Genomic DNA, 21,418 nt, shown 5'->3' with positions numbered 1-21,418 from the left:
GTTAGACCACCTATAAAACTAAACCTGAAAAGTAATTTACAGCCATCCATCCTGTTATTGCTGGCAGAAAGCACATATGACTTTGCTGGATCAGAAGCAACACCTTTAATTGCTCATCCACCCACACACACTCTTACTGGTTTGGCAGCTGCAAGGGCCCACATGCTGAAGTTGGAACTGAAATTTATTTTCTCAGCCTGCAATACCCGGGTGAGAGCTGCCCTCCCAAGTCCAGGACTGATGATTGGCACTCCCAAGGATGGGGAATAGTGGGGCAGAGGAGTGATAGAGGCCTGCTGACACCACAGGTCCCTTGTGAGAGGATCCTCATTGCTTGGAAATCGTTCTTTCCTCCCACCCTGCTTTTGCAGATTGTGGGAGCGTCTCCACTGACAGGTTTTTAAGCTAAATGAAGTTTGTTACTGTTTGTTTTGCAACACAATACTCATATTAGTAGTGCATTTCTGAGGCCCAGTCCAGTAACATGAAGACAATGTCTCAGGTACAAAATCTGATTTTCCTAAGTATCAACAACATTGAGACCTAAGTATTGGCACATACCTACATGGAACATCTTGAAGGGTGACAGTAACTGTCAGACAGTACTGTCTTCAAATACAGGAAGAGCAGCTGTATTTTCAGCAGCAGCAAATACCTCCAGGACTCTCATAATATCTTTTAATTTCATTTTTAAGAAAAATACACAATATTGCACAATATTATTTGTAATTCAAAAATTACCAGCATTTTGACAGCTCAGTGAAAGGTACCAAGACCAAAATTTTGCTTGGTCTGTTTTCAGACAATGCTGCTGTGTGAGAGTATTAGATGGGAAAAAAAATTACATAAACTATTTCAATAGCGCAGCTCTAAGGCACTCCCTTTGTTCTAGCAACCTGGGCCAAAACCTTTTGGGAAATGGTGCTTGAAGCTTACAAAAGACATGTAAGGTACCAAATATATGGTTTACCTTTCAGAAGAAAAGCTTCCTTTTTCCCTTTCAAAAAAAAGTGACATACCTGAAAAAAAATCTTAAGATATTTTGAACATATCTTAAATTGAAGAGATACTAATTGTTTCTGACCCAGGTGATAAATTCTGTTGCCTAATCCATATTATTCTCCCCTGCCCCACACAACCACAGAATCCCAGAATGGAATGTGTTGAAAGAGACTTGAAAGATGATGCAGTTTCAACCCTCCTGCCATGGCAGGGATACCTTCCACTCGATGAGGTTGCTCAAAGCCCCATGCAACCTTAGTCTTGGATGAGGCAACTTCCAGGGATGAGGTGTCCACAATTTCTCTGGGCAATCTGTTGCAGTGTCTATCCACTGTCAGAATAAAGATTTTTTTTTTTTTTTTTTTTTTTTTTTTGTAATATCTAATCTAAGGCTACTCTCAGTTTGAACTCTTCCCCCCTTTGTCCTGTGAGTATATGCTCTTGCCAACAGTCCCTCTCCATCTTTCTTACAGACTTTCTTCAGGTACAGGATGCCTGCAGTTAGCTCACTCCTACTCTTCACCAGGCTGAACAACCCAATCCTTTGGCCTTTCCTCACAGGAATCACAGAATCTCACAGAATCACGGCAGAGTTGGAAGGAATCCTGAAGGACAATAGAGTCCAATTCTCAGAGTTGCTTACCAGCAGGGGAAAAAAAAATTACTTCTGAGGTCTACCCATAAGACTTAGAAAATAAGAAATTTAAACCACACCTCTATTAAAGAGAGAAAAATGTTAGACTTTACTAAGCTTTGGTCCACAGAATGGAAGTCTAGCTTCAGGGAAGATGAGTACATTTTGCTAGTAGCTGGATCCAATTTAAAAGGTGCCATAAGACAATGAATCTAAATCACTGAACATACTTAAAGATCTTAGAAAATGGGATCATTTGAAATTGAGTAAGAGCAATTGTCCAACAAAACAGGCCCTTTATTAAAGGTATGGGGCATCTGTGATCTTTACAAAATACAGGTTCAGAGTCTACTGAAAAAATTATTTTAACAACTTGACTCTTAAATGTTAATTAGAGTTTCAGAGGTCAGACTCCAATCTAATTCACAGAGAAAAAAAAAAAAAAAAAAAAGAAGATTTTTTTCAAATAACCAAGCTATGCTACAACATATTGATTTTAATTAACAACAAGAAAGCATTCCAGAGCACTGGAATGCTGCTCTGTTCCATCTGAAAGCATTTATCACCAGTCTCTTCCTATCTACAGATAAATTCGATTCAAATATTAGATAATTTGCCAACCTAATTAAGGAACAAATATTGCTGGACAATATTTGAACTAAAAAACAGGGTTTACAGTTGTTTAGTTGTTTTACAGTTGTTTAACTGAATTACAGTTCAAGAATTGCCAGTTTTATAGTGCATTTAATGACTTTCCTCCTCCCCAGTCTTAGCTGAAATAGTTATTTTTTACTACACCAGTGCAAAACCCTTAAATTTCCAGAGCTATGGCCAAAATGATGGTAACATTTCAAATTTTAAAAATGGCTTTTGGTAGCCTTACTCAAGCTGTATTTTACTTTGAGTACTAAAATGAACCTGTTCAGTAGCTGGACCTGAGGCAGATTGAGCTCATGGAGCTCTACCATGCTCTCTGCATTCGACATCACTGATCGTATAAGGAGCCCCAGGTTGTTTAGGCAGATTGTATAGGCCATTCCCACCACCTTGGACAACCTCCTTTCCAGCTGTGCAGCATAGCCTGAGTATCTCAGCACACTGACACTCCAGGAAAAAACAAAACAAAACAAACAAAACACACGGTCATTCAAGAAACCCTAAGGCAGTAATGGCTGGCAGATGAAAACTTTGCCAGGATCTAAGTGTAATTTTGAGGAGGGCTATGTAGAGATCTAAAGTAATTAAAAACCTGGAGTATGAATTGATCATTAAGAAGTTAACTTAAAGGCTAATTTTAGTAGACTATCAGACATTAGATTTTGGTAATATTGATAGCAATATTCTACTTCCTTAATTAATTTTACTCCTACTGATTTGTATTTCTGCAGAGATCAAGCAACTGCACACTCTGAAGGGTGCTGGCAAGAGGGGGGAAGGACATGCAAGCCCCATCTGTCCTTCCTGTGGGTAGACTTCATGCAGCAATTGTCTGTATTAAGCAGCAGAAGAGAAAGGTGTGGCAGAATCAAGATATGAAAGGCAAATTCTGTTGCTTGGTCAATGGCAGACTATGGGACAGCTGGTAGCATTCAAACCTGTACCTGTGCTAGTGTGCTGATGCGCCAGGCAGCATGCTTCCACAGCTACGCAAGCCTCAAGCAGCAACAGGTGCCTGCTTGAACCTTCTCACAATTATAAATATGATTTAGGGGCATATATTTCCTTCCTGTCCTTTCTCCTCCCCTCCAACCATATGGTCTTGTTTTAGCATTCACACAGCTTGACAAAACACAGCTTTAAAAAGTTTGTACAGTACCATAGCCCTGCTCAAGAGGAACCTCATCAGCTTCCACAGGTTGTAAACATGACTTCACTTCCACCTGCAAACAAAACACATATCTTTCCCATAGCCAGCACAGACGTTCTTTTCTACTTGATCAAACAGAAGCCAGGAATCACAAAACATGCTACTTCAGAAAGTCCAGGCAGAGCAACCTTGCTGCTGTCTGTGATCAGAAAGGCATTGCAACCAAAGGATAGCACTTCAGGGCAGGATTCACTCTTGGCAAGGCAGCAAATGCTGAGGACTTGTTTGGAGAAGACAAATGTCCTTTTTTCTACCCACTTCAGGCTTACAGCAGAGAGCTCCCAATTACAAACCAGACACACTTCTCCCTTTCTCCCTATGTGGGCCCCATCTGTGATCAATGACAGCTGTGTTGGTAGAAAAAAAAAATTTTCCAAAAGAAGTCAGAAAAGGCAAGAGACTAAGAAGCCATGTCTAATCCTTTTTCAAAGGTGGCACTGGCTGTGTCTCTCTACTGATGTCAAAGCTGTCACTGTGAATAAGAGGCTTGGCTGGGATGCCTAATTCTGTAACCTCAATGTTCCTCAATGTGCCCCTCCTTACACTGTCTAACAGGAGATGGATACAAAACACGATGGTCTTTAGCTTACAGCAGACCAACAAAGTGATGACAGAGAAATGACCCAGAGGACTTGGAACTCAATCTAAAGGACCCAGTTAGATGAGAAAAAGGCCACCAGTGCCAAAGCAGTGGGACAGCTTCAACAGCACTGTCTGGGAGACCACATTGCCATGGTGCCTGAAGGCTTTTTTCCCCACATGAGCATTTGTGCCGCCACTGTCGCCATGAAGTAAGGTAAGGAAATGTTTAACACAGCATGTGAACTCAATTTCAAATACAAAGGTTTTAAAAAATAAGCCTTAATTTAAAACACAGATACTCTACTTATAGAGTGGAACAAAATGCTCCCCTTTGCCTGCATTTTCAGTATCGCCTGCTCAGCATGCTGGAATACCAGTGCCATTCACAATTTGCAGCAAGATGAAGATGGCAGAAAAGATGTCACCATCTGCCTTTTCAACAATTTCACTGGAGATGTGTGCTGAGCTTTGCTTTGCTGTGGTGCTGCCAGCTCTCAGGAGCAAGGCTGTCTTCTGGCTAGTGACAGAAGCAATGCTTGTGCCACCTTACCGGCTCTCCATTCTCACTCCTTCCATCCCCAGCAGGGTTCTCTGGTGAGGATAGCTGCATGTGTGAAAACACAGTCTGAGGGTGAGTATGGAGAGGGTGCTGGAGAGCCAGGAGATCCTGCACCTCAGAGGGAGGGGAAGGAAGACCAGGTCCAAGCCTTAGGCATAACCAGCATCAGAAAGGTACTGCAGGGACAAGCCTCATGCCTTCAGGAAAGTAAACTTGGCTTCGGCATACGTACACATCCAAATGGACACTTTCACTAAAGTACACCAACACACATCTCTGCCATCTTCTATACAGCCCCATATTCCACATTCCCTCTGACACCCTACTGAAACATCTACCAACAGTAACGGCTACATTGTGATAGAACACAGAATGGGTTGGGCTGGAAGAGATCTTAAAGATCACCTAGTTCCAGCCCTCTCACCACTGGCAGGGAGACCTTTCACTAAACCAAGTTGCTCAGAGCTTCATCCAGCCTGGCCTTGAGCATGGCCAGGGGTGGAGCATCTGCAGCTTCTCTGGGCAACCTGTGCCAGTGTCTCACCACCCTCACAGGAAATAATTTCTTCATAATAGCTAATCTAAACCTATCCTCCTTCAGTTTGAAGTTGTCACTCCTTGTGCTATCCCAACAGTATCTCTGGAATCAACAGAAATTTATTTTACATCACCATAGCAAGCAATTCAAACACTTCCCAATACCACTGTCTCCTCTGGCTGACTCCAGAGAGAGCGTGTGCTCATAATTTTTACCCATATACTGTCTGCATAAGTGTTTCAACACAGGTTATTTATGTATGCACATAAAAGCATGCTGGGTTTATAAACCCAAACGTCATAGTGGAAAAAGCACGTAAACATATACATCTGATGCAGAAATTCAACCTTGAAGACTCTGAGATTAAGTGCACCAACAGTCTGTTACCAATTATTATTAAATTATGTCTCCTGTTCAGCAAAAGGAAAGGCTGCTCTAAGTATCAAGGCAACAGAGCACTATCCCCACTGCCTATGCCCCTCTCTCCATCCCTCTGCCTCTTATCTTATCCCTCTTGTAACTAGAGGCAAAAAATCCTTTTATCTTTGGTCTCCCACAGTGACTGTGGTCAAATATTTGTTATTGCCAGGCAAGATTACTGTTATAGACAGAATCTGGAACTCCATATGGAAGTAAGACTCAAATTCCAAGCAATTAACACAATGTGGCTGCCTGTTTTTTCCATAACTTAGGCCACAGCCAGCCTACTCAGCCCATGCTCATATGCTTCTAATTTCACATTGCTAAAAACCTGGCTTTCAACTTTCAAAATAATTAAATATGAGATTTTGACTCCAAAGACAATGACCTTTTGCATCACTCTCATACTCACCCTCCCTTCTTCAATGCCCAGCAAAATTTTTAAGTGAAAAATACATTGATTTTATAAACTCAGAAGAAATATGCTCATTCCTACAATGAGAACATCTATATCTTTCTCTGTGTTTAACATTTTTTAGTCACCTTCTCCACCTCTTTTATTCCCTGCTGCTGGAACACAATGACAGGTGTTGCTTAGGACAATGCTTATACCACATGAAACAACGAATTTCCTCTTGAGGACACTGCAACTCCAAGTGGCACAAGAGTTGAAAATAGGACAGCAGACTTTACCCACATGTTACTAAGTCAGTGACTCAGTAGTGGAAACGTATCTGTGCGGTTAAGAAATGACATCAGAACCTGCACCTTTGAATTGTCCTCCTTCTTGAAGTAATTAGACCTCAAAGAGCTCCGTACCTTTTTTCCAAATCTGTGGTCCTATTCAGGCATACCCTGCATCTGCAACCAGCCTTTAAACAGGAATGAGAAGCATTAGATGAGCTCTTTGGATGAACTCTCAGAGTAAGTTTATTTTAAATAAAAAATATTTTCAGAATTAAAAACCGAAACAAGCCAACTCAAAAACCTCCCCAAAAAAGCAAATCTCAGAGGAACATCTCTACTGCTGATAGCTAGGGGATTTTGTTCGTATTTTAAAAACAGCCCATCCTTGTCATGGCCACCATGCCAGTAACTTTTTAAATTTCATGACAAAGGCAAGTAGTTTGTATAAGCACTAGGTTTGCATTACCCGACACAGAAATACTGAGTAAAATTTTATATAAAGCAATTGCATCCAATTCAGAAAACCTTTAGGACTGAGTTCAGAAGCCCAGAGGACTCCTCCCCTTCATTCTCCTTGCTGGACAACAGGACACAGAATTATCTCCAATCCCCTCCTCCACAGATTCTTTGGATAAGCAGTAAAAAACTGCCAAGCCAACCCAGTTGCATATTTGGTTTCTTCTTACCATCAGGTCCCCAGCTTTCCAAGTCTCGCTAAGTTGCTGGGTTGCCAGACAGAGGAAATTAAGTCCAAAATTGGTTAGAAAACTCAGGGGTGATAAGTGAACAGCACCAGTAATGGCAGCAGTAAGGGCACAAAAACTCCTGCTCATGCCACCCAGCAGCCACTGAGATCACTTGGAACAAAGGTGTTACTGTTGGCTCCTGGAGGGGTGTGGCACTAGGAGTGCTGACTGGTGCAAAGCTATTTCCATTGCTCCATAAATCTCATGCTCTGATCATGCCCTTCAGCTAATGCTGATGGGAGGGATTTTCTGCTCTTCTCAAGCGGCTGGAAAAGCCCCCCTATTTCACCTGTAGAAACAAAACAAACCCCAATTATAGCTATTCAAGATTATCCCTCAGCCATTCTTACAAATTCATCCCAACACATCCGCTCAGTCACAAATGGGCATGTGAGCCAGAGTGAGCCTCATGGGACGACTCCCAAGGCTGTCACTAGAAGTGTATTTCCCTTCTCCTGTTCCAATTTTCTTAGCTTCACACTGAATTTTGGACCTCATCTTTGGGCAACAAGTGTCACATTCCTAGAAGCTACCCTTTTTCTAAGTGCCTTTTATGGGGAAAAAGATCCAACTCATGCAAATGCACACCTTTGAAAAACTATCTTAACCAATATCAACATCAATGCTGTCTGCACCAAAGAGCCTGCAAATTGCGTTCAGATGCAACATGAACAAGAACGTGAAACAGTGAAGACTCAAAGTTTTTCCAAGACCACAGAGGACATTTTGCAAGTGGCTGCAGCTTCAGTCAGCACATTTATCAGCAATGAGGACGTTCCAGAACATACCCTGAAATTAGCCCTTTTTCCAGTGAAAAGAGGAAAGGCTTTCTATGACAGAGATATATTCCTTCCTAGAATTTGCATATGGAAGTAAGAGAAGTAGAGCACACAAAAAAATAGTATTTCAGTGAGGATGTGTGTGAAAAGCATCAGACTGATAATAGTAAAGAGGTTTCACTTTGTGAAAACACACATTTCTTTTTTTTTTTTTTTTTTTTTTCATTTAATGAGGGTATTGCTTCAGTAATAGTTGGGTGTACAAACCCCAAATACGATTTATTCCAGAAACAAACTTATCATGCAGGCTGACTCATCTATAGAGCCTTTTCTAGGTTCCTTATTATTCTTTTCAAGATTCCTTATATCAAGTTCCTCCTGATGTGCTAATTGCAGCTCAATTGCAAATACAAAATTATTCAGCATTACTATACCTCTGTCTAGTGGCACAATAATGCTCTACTTAAAACATTCAGAAAGGAAAAGACAGGTGAAATTTATTTTGCATGCCTGGTAAATTTTGACAGCAGATTTGTAAGTCCTGCAAAACATACTGTCTCATCCAAAATAAAGCATGTCCTCCTGACTTGAATTGAAATCAAATAATAAACTGTATAGTTTAAAACGAAATAAGTACAGAAACTACTTTTGCAGAAAAACCACAAATTCACTAGAAAGCCACACCCTGTAATATGGTAATCGGCTCAAGCTGTCATCTTTTTTATCTACTGATTTGGTGTTTCACACCAACAATGACATCAGTCAATGAAAAGAATCATGGTTCTCCCTCTGTGGTTGCAATGGCACTATCCGAAACATGCCTACTTGCTGCTACATAGTACAGTCAAGAATGACTAGCAAGCCTGTGGAGGTATTTGCAACACATTACAAAAGCTGTAGACTGCTTCTGAGTCCCTGCCCTAACGGAGGACTGGCCCAGTGGCTGCACTGAAAGGAAAGCTCACCAAGGGCATTCTCAAAGTGTGCACTGACCTTTCCCAAGCAGCTCCCTTTTCCTACCCAGCTTTATGGTATTGTCTACAGAGCTCTGTTCCATAAGTGTGCCTTCAAACAATGCCCATCCACAATCAGCAGGGCAGATGAATTATGCAACCTGAGAATGTGCTCAGCTCAACACAGTCACCATCAGATGGGAAACTACAAGAATTCATTTGTACTTCCACATCTGCCAGCTTTTCACAGGCTAGGAAAGATCAATGAATCAAAGTTATTTTGTCCTAACACAATTCTCACCACTTCTAGGATGCCAAGCACCTTAAATGGTTTGTATTAACGTGACTGCATTTCTATCAGTGAAATAAGATGCCACCACTTTATAGCCCCAGTATCACAGACCATTCTCTTATGCACAATGAAGTACTTGTGTGAGAATGGCTTTATGCCACCCACGTGACTGATGATACTATTATCTTAACTCATTTTACTCACATTTACTGCAGAAAGAGTCTAGTTTCTCTTCTCTCCCCAAAATATACCATATTATGATCCCAAATACAGGGAAAGCATTATGTAAGTGAAGAGTATTTCAGTCAACTTGCTGAGACAAGGAAAACCAGCAAAGTAACTTTCCATATGTTGTGTAGGCAAGATAAAAGTGGTATCTGCAGTAGGAAAGGAAAGATAACTCTACAGTGAAAATCTGGAGAAATACACCATAAATATTTCTGCTTCAGCCACATTCTGTAGTTTTTATCACCACTTTTTAGATAATTCAGTGACAACTTGCACTTGCAGAAATACTGTCAAGTCTTAAAAAGGACTGAAAGTGTCACACCCACTGTTCTTTTCCGATGGCTGTGATCTTCTTCCTGTCTTAGTTTTCACGATTCTGCAAGCTGTGACCATTCAGCCATTCTGTGACCCTGTGTGCCCACAAGTTACAGGCCCTTGACCAAGTTACAGGCCTTTGACCATAATGGGAGCAATGAGAGTGCTCCTCTAGCTAAGAGATTCATTGAGTGTTAACTCAGATCTCATGGTAAATGAGAGGTCTTTTGTAAATTATTGACTCCACTTTATTTATAGTAAAGTTCTCAACAGCTTATTCAAATGAGGTAAGATTACACTGTCATATCAGAAGAGACGTCATCAAGGTTAGACAGATTTAAACAAACACTACCCACCCAACCCTTTCCATGTAGACCAACTCTCTACATGCTGCCAGACGCTAGATATTGAATAAATGAAACAGCTGCATAGAATAGCCACTTTGGAAAGAAACAAAACAAAACCAACACCAGACCCACTTTAAATTTTATTATCCTACTATGCTGTCTGATGGCAACTGTAGCTGCTGCTTTATAACATATCCCATTTCTCCTCAGCCAGCTGAATTTCCAGCTGGACTTTGTCATGCTCCAAATGCAGCCAGCTTCTACAATGCTCCTCTTGGATGCAAGATGTGGTATGTCATGGAGATGTAGCCTGTACACGAGTTACTTTGTTAAGTAGTGGGAAGCAGCACAAGATAGGGGGAACAGGAAGAGAAAATTGAGGACACAATCATTCTTCCATGGAATTGCCTCCCACTTGTCTGACACCACTAGTCTGAGCCACAATGAGCTCAAGGCACAGAGAGAAGAATGGAAAAACGGCTTTAAACGTTGAAACCTTTATTGCTTTCAAAACAAAGATCTCTTGGATATGCTCAATTCAAATAGTTCAGATCAATGAATTTAATCTTTTGAAAACAAACTTGTAGTTTTGTGTCTTCTCAGATGTTCCAAGGTTTGAGGAGTAAACAGAAAATGAAATACTTATTTGTTACAGAAGTGGACTGCAAAAAGTGGAAAGGAATCACAAATACTGCAGTTTGGCAGCTGCCCTACAAGCCTCTCTTGACATCTAGATTAGGGGCAGACCAATCTGAAATGTGATTAAGCCACCAGCAGTTCTGGCTCTTGTGGCTCTAAAGTTAAGCATTATGAATCACCAATATGTTACTTAACCTATGATTTGGTTTTTGTTCATTAAAAGAACTATCCAAATCAATGTCTGTCTTAGAAAGGAGACAGACACTAAACCTATGTATCTGCATTGAAACCTAATTGGAGAGAAGACAGGAACTACACTGAGTAGCTAAGGAGATCTCTTCAACAGAGATCAACCTTTACATTCCAGGCCAAGGCTGACTCTGACCTCTCTCCTCTCCTGACTCCTGACACAAAGGAATCGAAACAAGGCAGATAACCTGCTGCAAATCTTCCACTCCTTTCTGAAGCAACATGTGCCCATAGGTTGTTAAGTCTGGATGTGCACATGGTAACAAATGGTCAGGAGTACCAAAAAAGTGCTGTTGACAGCTTCACTGGCTGGGTACAGACCTGCACTTTGCTGTAGGCACATGCAGATGCCACGAGGTGTGCAATGCTTTACTGCAACAAGATGGTAAATTCTGAAGTCAAAATAAAGATGCTTCAGTGATACAGACAGAAAAGCTTTAAGAAATATGAACAAGGACTTTCCATACTGTACTTGTGCAGGACAAAAGGACCCTAGTAATAATCTTCAAAATTATTAGGTACAAATCTGAAGACCAAACTTCATGAAAATATGAAGAAGGCACACTCCCCCTGGTGTACTATCTCACATTATGCTTATCCCTACTGGAAGATGATTGTGAATTTAAACGCTATTTTTCAAAAATAGGAAAACAAGTTCATTTCTTAACTTTCAGCTTCTGGATGGAACACAGCTGACAACCTCACTACCAAAAATTCTGGAATAAAACCTCGACACCAACAATTTTCTTCTTTTTATTGGCCTGCCTGCAAGTTTTTTATGTTTTTTTAATAATCTATTTCTGATGTTTAGCTACTGAGAACATTTGAACTCCAGTAACACAACAGGACTACTATCTAGATAAGAACAGGCTCAGACTGCAGTTCTTTGTCCCAGGGTCACAAAAATCCCCTGCACACATACACAAGAATGAGGCACAAATAGTCTGTTTCTCAGGCAGGTAAGGCCATGAGAGCTAATTCCCTTTAAAGCACTGCAAGCGTCTGGGATCTGATGACTGGTAAAATGCTAATGGTAATGTTATCTTAGTTGTACTCCTAAATGAGCTGTCTGCTAAGCCCTTGGTTTGACCTTGTAAAATAAAATGGAGAGTACATTCATTTCATACAGGTCCTAATCTTGTGGGTTTGTGGAATTTTGTCACCAAAAAAAAAAAAAAAAAAAGATAGATCATTAGTGTACTTTTACTGCAAGGAAAAAAGAAAGCATGAAAATGAAGACAAAGGAAAAACCTGAGAAAGAAGCTTGTGGTCCGGTGCTTACAATTTACAGGCATGAAAAAGCAACACAGCTATTGCTTTGATCTATCTCTCTGTTAATTCCTCTTCCCATAATAGAACCACTGACATTTCACTGGTATTCAGATGTGATTAAAATACATTCTAATACCTATATATAGAAATGTTGGTTCAAGTACTAATTAAAAACAAATCTGGCATTTGGAAAACTGTATCAACAAGAAGTCAAAAGGTGCAGTAAGCAGCAATTGAAATGCTGGTTGGTTGGTTGGTTGTTTGTTGGCGGTTGTTTTTTTTGGGTTTTTTTCTGAGAAAAAGGTAGACATCTGTTCTATCAATCTTTACATTAAAGTCTGGATTTCCAAGTCATTCCAAGCACCCATATGGTAACTTCAGCATAAGAGTAACAAGACAGATTTTGCTCTCTCCTTCAATTTTAATAATTTCCACAAAGTTCCAACTATAACAGGTTAAGTCAGACGCACTGGCTTTCTGCAACCTTCTGCAAGGTAGTTTTTAAATAAACAGGAGCCAAACGTTAAGTTCACCATATTCCTACATTGCACAATAGCTAGATTATATGCTATGTCATAATTAACCCTTGCTATATACATATACATACACATACACATATACACACACTCATACATGTATCTCTACACATCCTTTATTTTCACCACTGATTGCACCTACCTCCCCTCCTGAATACTACGTACTTGAAGCAAAGGCTTGTTGCAAAAGTGCTTTCAGCCACTGCCTTAATTGTCAGAACTCGCCCAGCTTGAGAAAACCATGGGACTTAAAAGAGTCCTCTCTGCATGTGGTAATAAATATTTACTGGTTTGCCTCCCAAAGATATAAAGCACTTTGGAGCAGGGATGCTATCCTTTACAATATCATATAAAGCAGTGTTTTCCTCAGGGCCTATTAATGCCACTGGCATTTACTAGAAGCAACTGTAAAAAACATTAAATTAAGACCCCAAACCAGAAAACAACATAGTCTCTCTGGAAAGCTAACTTTCCTAAATCCTGAGTGAGACTTTGGAGCATACCAAGAGGAACAATATGAGATGACAAGGGGGAAGAATTATTTTAGGCTATAACAGAAATCATTACATTTGGAGACAGTATCATAACGAAAACTAACTGGTCTCCACTACACAGAAAAACAGTGAAAAATTTAACACTTGAACAAATATGCTGCGTAATGTACACGTAAACTAGTTTGGACATGTGGGTTGCACTGTACTTTACTACCACAGTACACAAAACACACAGAAATGCTAAGTCATTATGGCACATGAAGATGCAACAGTACTGGAGTTAAGAGCATCCAATTTCAGATTCAGACATGGAAAAACGAACTGCAGTGAGCCTAGCTCCCAGTGGAACACTGTCATTCCTGGTCAACAATACAGTAGCATACGTTAAGGAGATTTGTTTTTAAGTGACTTACCTCAGCGTCTTGCTCCCGGAGCTGGTATGTTCTCTCCAAGTACTGTAATATTCTAGGACACAACGTCTTCTCCTCCAAGAGGGACTCCAGAAGTAAGACCAGCTGGTCAGGGAGAAGCTAAAAGAAAAATAAATGCCACATCTGAATGAAGATGTGTACTGGCTGAGCAATGTAAATGGAATCAAACCAGAAGACAAGATTGTGATAATCTGTGTACTTCCAGCTTGTGCTTGAAATACAACTTGGACCTCTAGCTAGTTTCTGAAAAACCTCAGGATTTATGTGTCTGTGTTCTGAAAGACTGTTCTGGGTCACAATTAGGACTAACTTCCATGGATTCCATTGCTATGGTTAGGTCAGATCTTACATGCTTATCTTACTGAAATATAGTCATGGCTTAATAAGTAAGATTTTTATGGAATGTATAAAATAAGTAATTCTGTTTTGTTTGGATTTGGAAAAAATAAAGAGAGAGAATAATTTACAGTGCATAATTTAAGGAACCAACAAGGCATATGAACATATAATTTTCTGGAGTAGCATTTTTGTCTGAAATACAAGCATTTGCATGGTATGTTTATAGTGAACAAAGAAACCCAACACAAATAAGTAAGCCAGCAAACAATTGTTGTAAAGACACATTTTGAGGCATATTTTAGTGCAATGAGTCACAAACCATCCATTATTTCATGGGAAATGTGCATGAATGTTGTGTTTGTGGCACACACAGTATAGCATCTATACATGGATATATATTCAGTAGTTAGTTGCTTGACTCCAGAATATATCATTTTGAACTGGAACATAATGTAGCCTAAAAAAAAAAATAGCACAAGAAGTCCACTGTAGTCAGTGCTTAAGCGGTCTGTTTAATAGGCTTATTGGATGAACAAATAAATAATTCAAACAGACCTCAGAGAGAAATTGCACCAACTGCCAGGAAACATCTATTCGAAATTCAGGTTCCAAGGTGATCAGTCAGAAGTTTGTTATATGCCCCAAAATTTTCCCCTCTATTCATCTTTGCAGAGCACCAGGGGAGAAAGGGGGAAGATTGTCAGTAAAGCTTTTGCATACAAAAGCTGTAGGATATGCCTCTTCCAACAACACATCCCATGGCCAGGGCCACTTATGTGGACTGAACAAGACTGTTTTCTTGATCTCTGACAGCAAGTCCATGAAGATATCAAGGATCTTCTGATAAGTCTTAATCTGTAAAACATCTACATTAGCAACTAATTTGGCAACATGACATTTTCTTCCCTTTATAGGCTGATTAGTACCTAAATCAGAATAAAGAGGAAAGGACATCTGTAGTATGGTAATTTGGTTTCTTTGCATTTTGATTTCCTTCCATTTTTTTATTAGTGAAGTTAGTTGTATTCCTGAAGACTGAAATACATCACCTCTTACTAGCTCTTAGTGGAACATTCTGTAAGTAATACCAAAGCCTGCCAAGCAAATGGTATCATTAAAAGTAGCCAGATATTTTAAAAATATTGAATATTTCATTTCAGGATAACTAATAAAATTATAGTTTAAATGCTTATTATGGAGTCCAACAGCAGCTGCTGGAGCTTGGCGAGACAAAATATAAAACAGGGAAACCTTCTGGGAAGTGGCTCTCCTTGGAAACAGAATTAATTCTGAACACTAATAAAATACAAAATGTCGCAGAACACCTCACAAAGAAAGGTAGCTTCTGGTTTAGAAAGATTTCCCTGCTAACTAAAAAGCCAGAAGAACAATACTTAATTTGTAGAAACTACGGAACAGCTGTTTGAATACATAGGCACAGAACAGCTGAGTTTTTTTAAAATGTATCTCCAGTATAATTGCTATACAGATTCATCCACAGAAAGCTATTGTTTAAGGTAGCATTACAGAATCTCATTGAAGCCAACAAAAGAGCAGCAGCAGAGCAGCAGCCACGCCCTTAATTTACATCTGCCTAGCGCTGCATCACGGCTTAAGTATTTTCGGAATTACAGGTTAAACTCCTACCAATTTAGATTTGAGAGTCAGTAAAACAAACAAACCAACCTCCAATAAAACAAACAAATAAACAAAAGCAAGAGTTCGCCAAGCGTTTGGACAATGCTATCAGGCATATAGCATAATTAATGAAGTGTCTTGTACAAGACCAGGAGTTGGATGCAATGATCCTTGTAGGCCCCTTCAAAGTCAGCATCTTCTACGATTCTGTGAACGAGACCATGGCTTCTGCTCTTTTCCCACATTCCATCTGCGCAAGAGGATATCTTACATCCCAGTTTGCAGCTGATGGATTAATTACAGTCCGAGGCAGGAGTCAGCGAACAGCGGCAGAGCGGGCGGGGCGCCGGCAGCGGAGCGCTGGCAGACCTCTCCCCGCAGCGGCACTAGCGGGCGCAGCTGCCACAGCTCCTTCCCCGACTTGTGTTTAGCACCAAAGGAGGAGCGTTCTCATTTACACTTTCACCCTTTCCTTTCAATGACAGAGACTCTGCTTAAAACCCCTATCTTAGGCCAAGAGACAAAAAATTGGACTAGAGTTTCATGACAGAGGCTGCTATAAAATTCATGCAGGGGTGCAGACGTTTTCTTTTCCCCAAACACAGTATCAGTATCATTCTCACCAAAGCAGTCTTAATGGCTATAAATAAGCTTCCAAAAATTGAATTTGAATTGTCTGTCAGAAACCCCACTCTCACTCCTTTTTGTTTTCCCACTGCCATCCTTATTTTTCCTGCCCACCTGTTACTTTCCGTCTTTGATACAAGGAGAATTATTTGGGGTGCATGTTGTTAATTTTCAATTTGTTTGCCTTATGTTTAATACAAAGAGGCCATTGCTTTAAATGCTATCTAAACATAAATACTGTAAAGACCTAAGTGCAAATTTCTTTTCAAGCACTGCACAACCACTTCCCTTTACAACTCACATTCTGAGTATGAATGCATATCAAATATCTAACATCCATAGAAGAGTACACAACACAGATACTTCAAGTTACAGCAGGATAATCATCACAGTCTCAAGCTGTGTCTTCAGGTCAAAAGCAATCAGAAAACAACCATAACATCCTAAATGCAAGACTTCAGTGTCCCAAACAAATAAAATAAAATAAAATAAAATAAAATAAAATAAAATAAAATAAAATAAAACCAGACCTCTCCATACTTTGAACTATAATAGAGAATGGTCAATCAAAATGTTCAAATATATGCAACCATGAAAGCAGATTGCTTCAATCAGGAAATGTGGTGAGGATCAAGAAATAGTTTTCATTACATCAATGACTGCTGCAACAGCATCTATTTATACTGTAAAGTAGATAGTTCCTGTCCCAACCAATGCCTGCTGCATGGAAATCATACTACTTTTCTCAGGGCTGGCCATTGCCCAGCTGTAACTATGGACACTGGAAACAAGAAATAAATGAGTATGTTGTGATCAAGTTCACTAGAGATTTTCTGTCATGTCCCATGTAATTAAACATCATCCCCTCTATAAAGCTGTATCCCAGCACTATATATATATTATCTTGCCCTTAAGACTGTAAAACCTCTCCTCCAACTCTTCAGTCTTGAAAGAGTTTTTGTCCTGCCACTAAACAACCATTTGTTCCCTGGTTCCCCTAAATTACCTGATATGGTGGCTTTAAAGTTTGAGTAACAAGGCTATTACTCTTAAACTGTAAATGACAGTGAATACCAAAACTGGATCTGTATTTGAAAAATGCAAGATGAAAGAATTAAAGAAAACATGAACAAGCTGAAAATACTACTGAGATTCATTGCATACTACATCTCTCAGAAGTAAGAAAAGTGTACTTTGTATTTTATTCATATCAGTACACAAAACACTTAAGCCATCATACTGTGTTACAAGTGTCTTAATACATTAGTAGATTTGAAAGGTTTTCTAGAAATGATTTCTGAATGGAACTATGAATTTTCAAAGTCCAATCCATAATCTGTAAAAAGCACAAAGAAAACAAATCTTTCCTCCTCAGAGATCTGGTATAGCAGCTCTAGAGGTCATCGACCTCACATCCCAGAAGACCACCCACCAAAAGAGCGTATTTATCAATTCCTACATTAACAAATGCAATAAATGCCAGATTCTCCCTTTATACTAGGAAAAAAAATTGCCACTGAAACATTTGACTACTGACCTTTCACAGCCATGAAATGTGACACAGATAAATGCACTTGAGTATCCACAGCACCAGCACTTGCACTGCACCCCTCTGCCAGACACAAATCACTAAAGTTGTACAGCTGGTATGCTGAATATCCCATTTGCTCCTGCCTGCACTTGAATGAAGTCATTAAAAGCCTCCTCGGAGGGGAAATCTGCCTCAGACTAATGCAGCAACCGATTGACAGTGGCGTGATTTCTATTATTACTCCATTATCACACTGGGATCTGTGCCTAAATGAGCATACTTCCTCCCTGATGCCATTTCCTTTTATCCTGGCTCTAGTCTAAAAGTGGATCAATGGGAGTAATATATATGATGTCACTTCAATTTACAGCTACTGCCTTTCTCTCCCGCACGCACACACAGATCAATTCTTCCCAAAAATGGTTAAAAAATGCACAGGGAGAAATCTTCTCCAAGAAAAGGGTTCCTGCTGTATTTGTCTGTGTAACCACAGCAAGGAATTGTTTACACTGAGCAAAAAACAGGGGGGGAAAGGAAAAAAAATCACTACTGTGCACTGGAAAATACTGGCTGTAATACAAGAAAAACAAGGCCTTATAGAGAATTAAAGAAATTTGAACTTTGAAAATTACACAGAAATGTTTAAAGTTTCTAAGGCACAGTGTATTTCCCCTGTATTTGGTGGAAGATAGCCTTGTGTTCTACTCCCAAAAACACAAAATGTATTTTCATTTATATATTTACAAAATTTTCCCAAGTCAAACCAGATTCCTTCCCACGCCCCTCTTAGGAAAGAAAAGGAAAACCCCTTAGTTCAGTTGTGAATGGTTCCCTTCAGACAAAATTTGATCACAGAATCATTTAGGTTGGAAAAGACCTCTGAAATTATCGAGTACAACCACTAACCCAGCACTGCCATGTTGATCACTGAACTATGTCACTAACCACCAAGCCTACATGTTTTTTAAATACCTTCAGAAAGACTGGTATCAGCCTTTTGCAGCCTGTTCAATTTCCTCATAAACTGCAGTCAAGAAAGCAATGCTACTAGTCCAGGGGACAGGATTTATAGGTCCAGGCCATCTCTGCACTTTTACATCAGACTGGTCAAACAAATCACTGAATCAATCTCATTTTATAAACTTCCCCCCACCGCCATGAATGCTCTTTTCTGCAGGCAGCAACTAAATAAAAACTTTTGCAGAACAAATTCCCTCATTCCTCAAACTGTCCAGGAAATTGGTAGCTTGAAAATTTAAGAAAACACTGTTTACTCAACCATGTTTTTTAACCAGATCCTGTCACTGTTTACCTCAAACAATATTCTTCAGATGCTGGTGAGCACAGTGACTTCTTTTAAATGAAAACAAGGCATGTTCCCCCAATGCCACCCCCTTTCAGAGGCTAAAATGTACTCATATCAAGTAACATATGAATTCAATAAAAAATGCCCACACCAACAGTTGTTAACTAGTGTAATGTACTGTAAAACACTACTGAAGAGAGTTTAACTCTGAATGAACTAGTCTGCTGTTTGATTAATATGCATGAAAAAGAAGTATTCTGCAGCTGACATCAAAATGCTTTGAATTGGTTTGCAAAATAAAGCCCATCTTTGCCAGAGGCTGACAAAATTTCACAAGCATGTAGTGAAAAAGACAGTCCTGTTCAGCTTAATTTGGGCCAGTTTGACTTCTCTCGATGAAAAGTCAGCTCCTCTTTCAATGTTCATGAAAGATAACTAGTCCTCACTATATTTAAAAGCAAAATATCTCAGTCTGTAACACATTCTCATCTACTTATGAATGGCACTTCTATGATGCCTCTTCCCAGTGTGTGCAGTTTTTCTCAGTATCTGTTCAGATGGCTCTTTCTATGCTCAGGGACTCATTTCTCAACAACCATTTTAAAAACAAAAGCCAAGAACTGTGCTTGGTAATTATCATGAAAAATATATTCCTGTGAACTTAGTTTCAAAGAGCCTTATTTCAAAAAGTAATGATTCCAAAAAGTTCATCAGCATTTCACTTCTGTTATACTTCAAAATGCTTTTTCTGGGGCATTTACATGTGGCATCACTTACGTCTCGCTAGTAGAACATAAAAATGACACTGAGACCAATTTATTTAATAAACAATTGCACTGGCATATTGCTCCCAGTTACTTTCCTCCTTATAATATCAAAATTAAGGAGTTTTTTTTTTTTGAAAGCAGATAAGCTGTGCCAGGAATAATTTTAAGGCTGATACCCACAAAGGCTTGATTTACTCTGGCCGCAAATATGGAAACATTACTGAATGAAGGATATAAATCCCTGTTTTATGTTCTGTGTCTGATATTCTGGTTACACATTACCAGTAATATTTTTAAAAGGCCAGCCACTTGTAGAAGTCCATAAACTGAAACTTTTTTTCTTAGGCTTTAATATGAAGTATTTTCCCATAATTTACTTAATGGATAGAAGATCCACTTATAAAGAAATTCAACATCTGCAATCTAACATAAATGCACTGAAATGTCAGAAATGATTAAACTTTTATGATCTAACATACTGCTGAGCCAGCAAAATGAAAAACAGGTGGCTTCCACTACAGGTTCAGTCAGGTTATGCACTGCTTTTCTCATCCTTAGCTTTCTCAAAGAAACATTTCACTGTAACTTTACTCTCAAGCATAATAATTCCCTTTTAAGCATAACAGGCTACACATTCTCTATTTTATGCAGATTACCAGTGCTGCCAGTTACCATCATCCTCCCAGGATGTGCTGCTCCTGCTTTCAGACAAAATGGCTACATCAAGAGAAAGCAGACACAGGATGCCAAATTCATACAAGTTATACTTCACAGACAGCATTACTGTGACACAAACCAAGCTGGCATCAGCAAGATCTTCAGTCATTCCTTCACTTGATCTCAGGAGTCCCCAGCAGTGGGGAGGTGATTAGAATATCAGCCCTGTGGTTATCGCTCGCCAGCTGTAAACAGCTGGCATTAAGGCCACCTTTTCTCAACTAACAGCACACCCAATAGTTAGCCGCTTCAGGTTCAGCAAACTATTAATTTACCTACAAAGAACAAAATAACAAAGTTAAGGAGATCTTTTGTTTTATTTTCCAGACTCTCTGACTATTACCTATTAGAGGATTCACAGAAAAGACCACCAAGTCTTAGCAATTGATGGAAAGATTTCATACACACATTGTAGTAGATGCTGAAGTGCAAGTATCTGCCTCCTAATTTGCCTGCCCAGAACACTGTAGGTCTCAGCTGCTCCACATCATGTGCTTAAGCTGATCAGTGGCAGTATAAATGATCTCACCTTGAATGACCAACATACAGATCCTCTGAAACCAACTGGTTATCAAGTGTCCTCTGAGGCATTAAAAGAAAGTGGCAGACTACAGCAGACGTGAAAAACGAAGAGTTGAAGAATCATAATGATGCAATATGAGCCACAACTGTCTGAACAACACTCCCAGAAACCAAAGAGATTTATTCTTCTCATTGTAAGTACTAGAAGAAGACAGACAAAAACCTGAGAGCCAAAGAAAATTAACTAATTTTTCTAAGCTATGAGAAACTGCAAATTACTGGGCAAGTAACCTCACTGCCCAGTAATGAAAATGAAAAATCCTATCTCTGGAAACTAGCCCAGAAAGTTAAGATACCTCTTCAGTATTAGATATTCTTGCAATAGAACTGAGCAAGTGCCA

The 21,418-nt window shown here is 39.5% G+C and overlaps 1 protein-coding gene across 3 annotated transcripts in view; it reads right to left on the bottom strand.

Moving 5' to 3' along the window:
* The window catches only part of AOPEP (aminopeptidase O (putative)), a 186,609-nt gene that overhangs the window by 10,514 nt on the left and 154,677 nt on the right, over positions 1-21,418 (bottom strand). For all 3 annotated transcript variants that reach the window (XM_066338814.1, XM_066338816.1, XM_066338815.1), the window contains exon 13: positions 13,553-13,669. In XM_066338814.1, the coding sequence (XP_066194911.1) occupies positions 13,553-13,669 (117 nt within the window). The remainder of the gene's footprint in view (positions 1-13,552; positions 13,670-21,418) is intronic.

Source organism: Sylvia atricapilla, chromosome Z (assembly GCF_009819655.1).
Source record: "Sylvia atricapilla isolate bSylAtr1 chromosome Z, bSylAtr1.pri, whole genome shotgun sequence".
Classification (NCBI taxonomy): Eukaryota; Metazoa; Chordata; class Aves; order Passeriformes; family Sylviidae; genus Sylvia; species Sylvia atricapilla.
The sequence above is the reverse complement of the archived record's forward strand: the minus strand, read 5'-3'. Positions and strand labels throughout refer to the sequence as shown.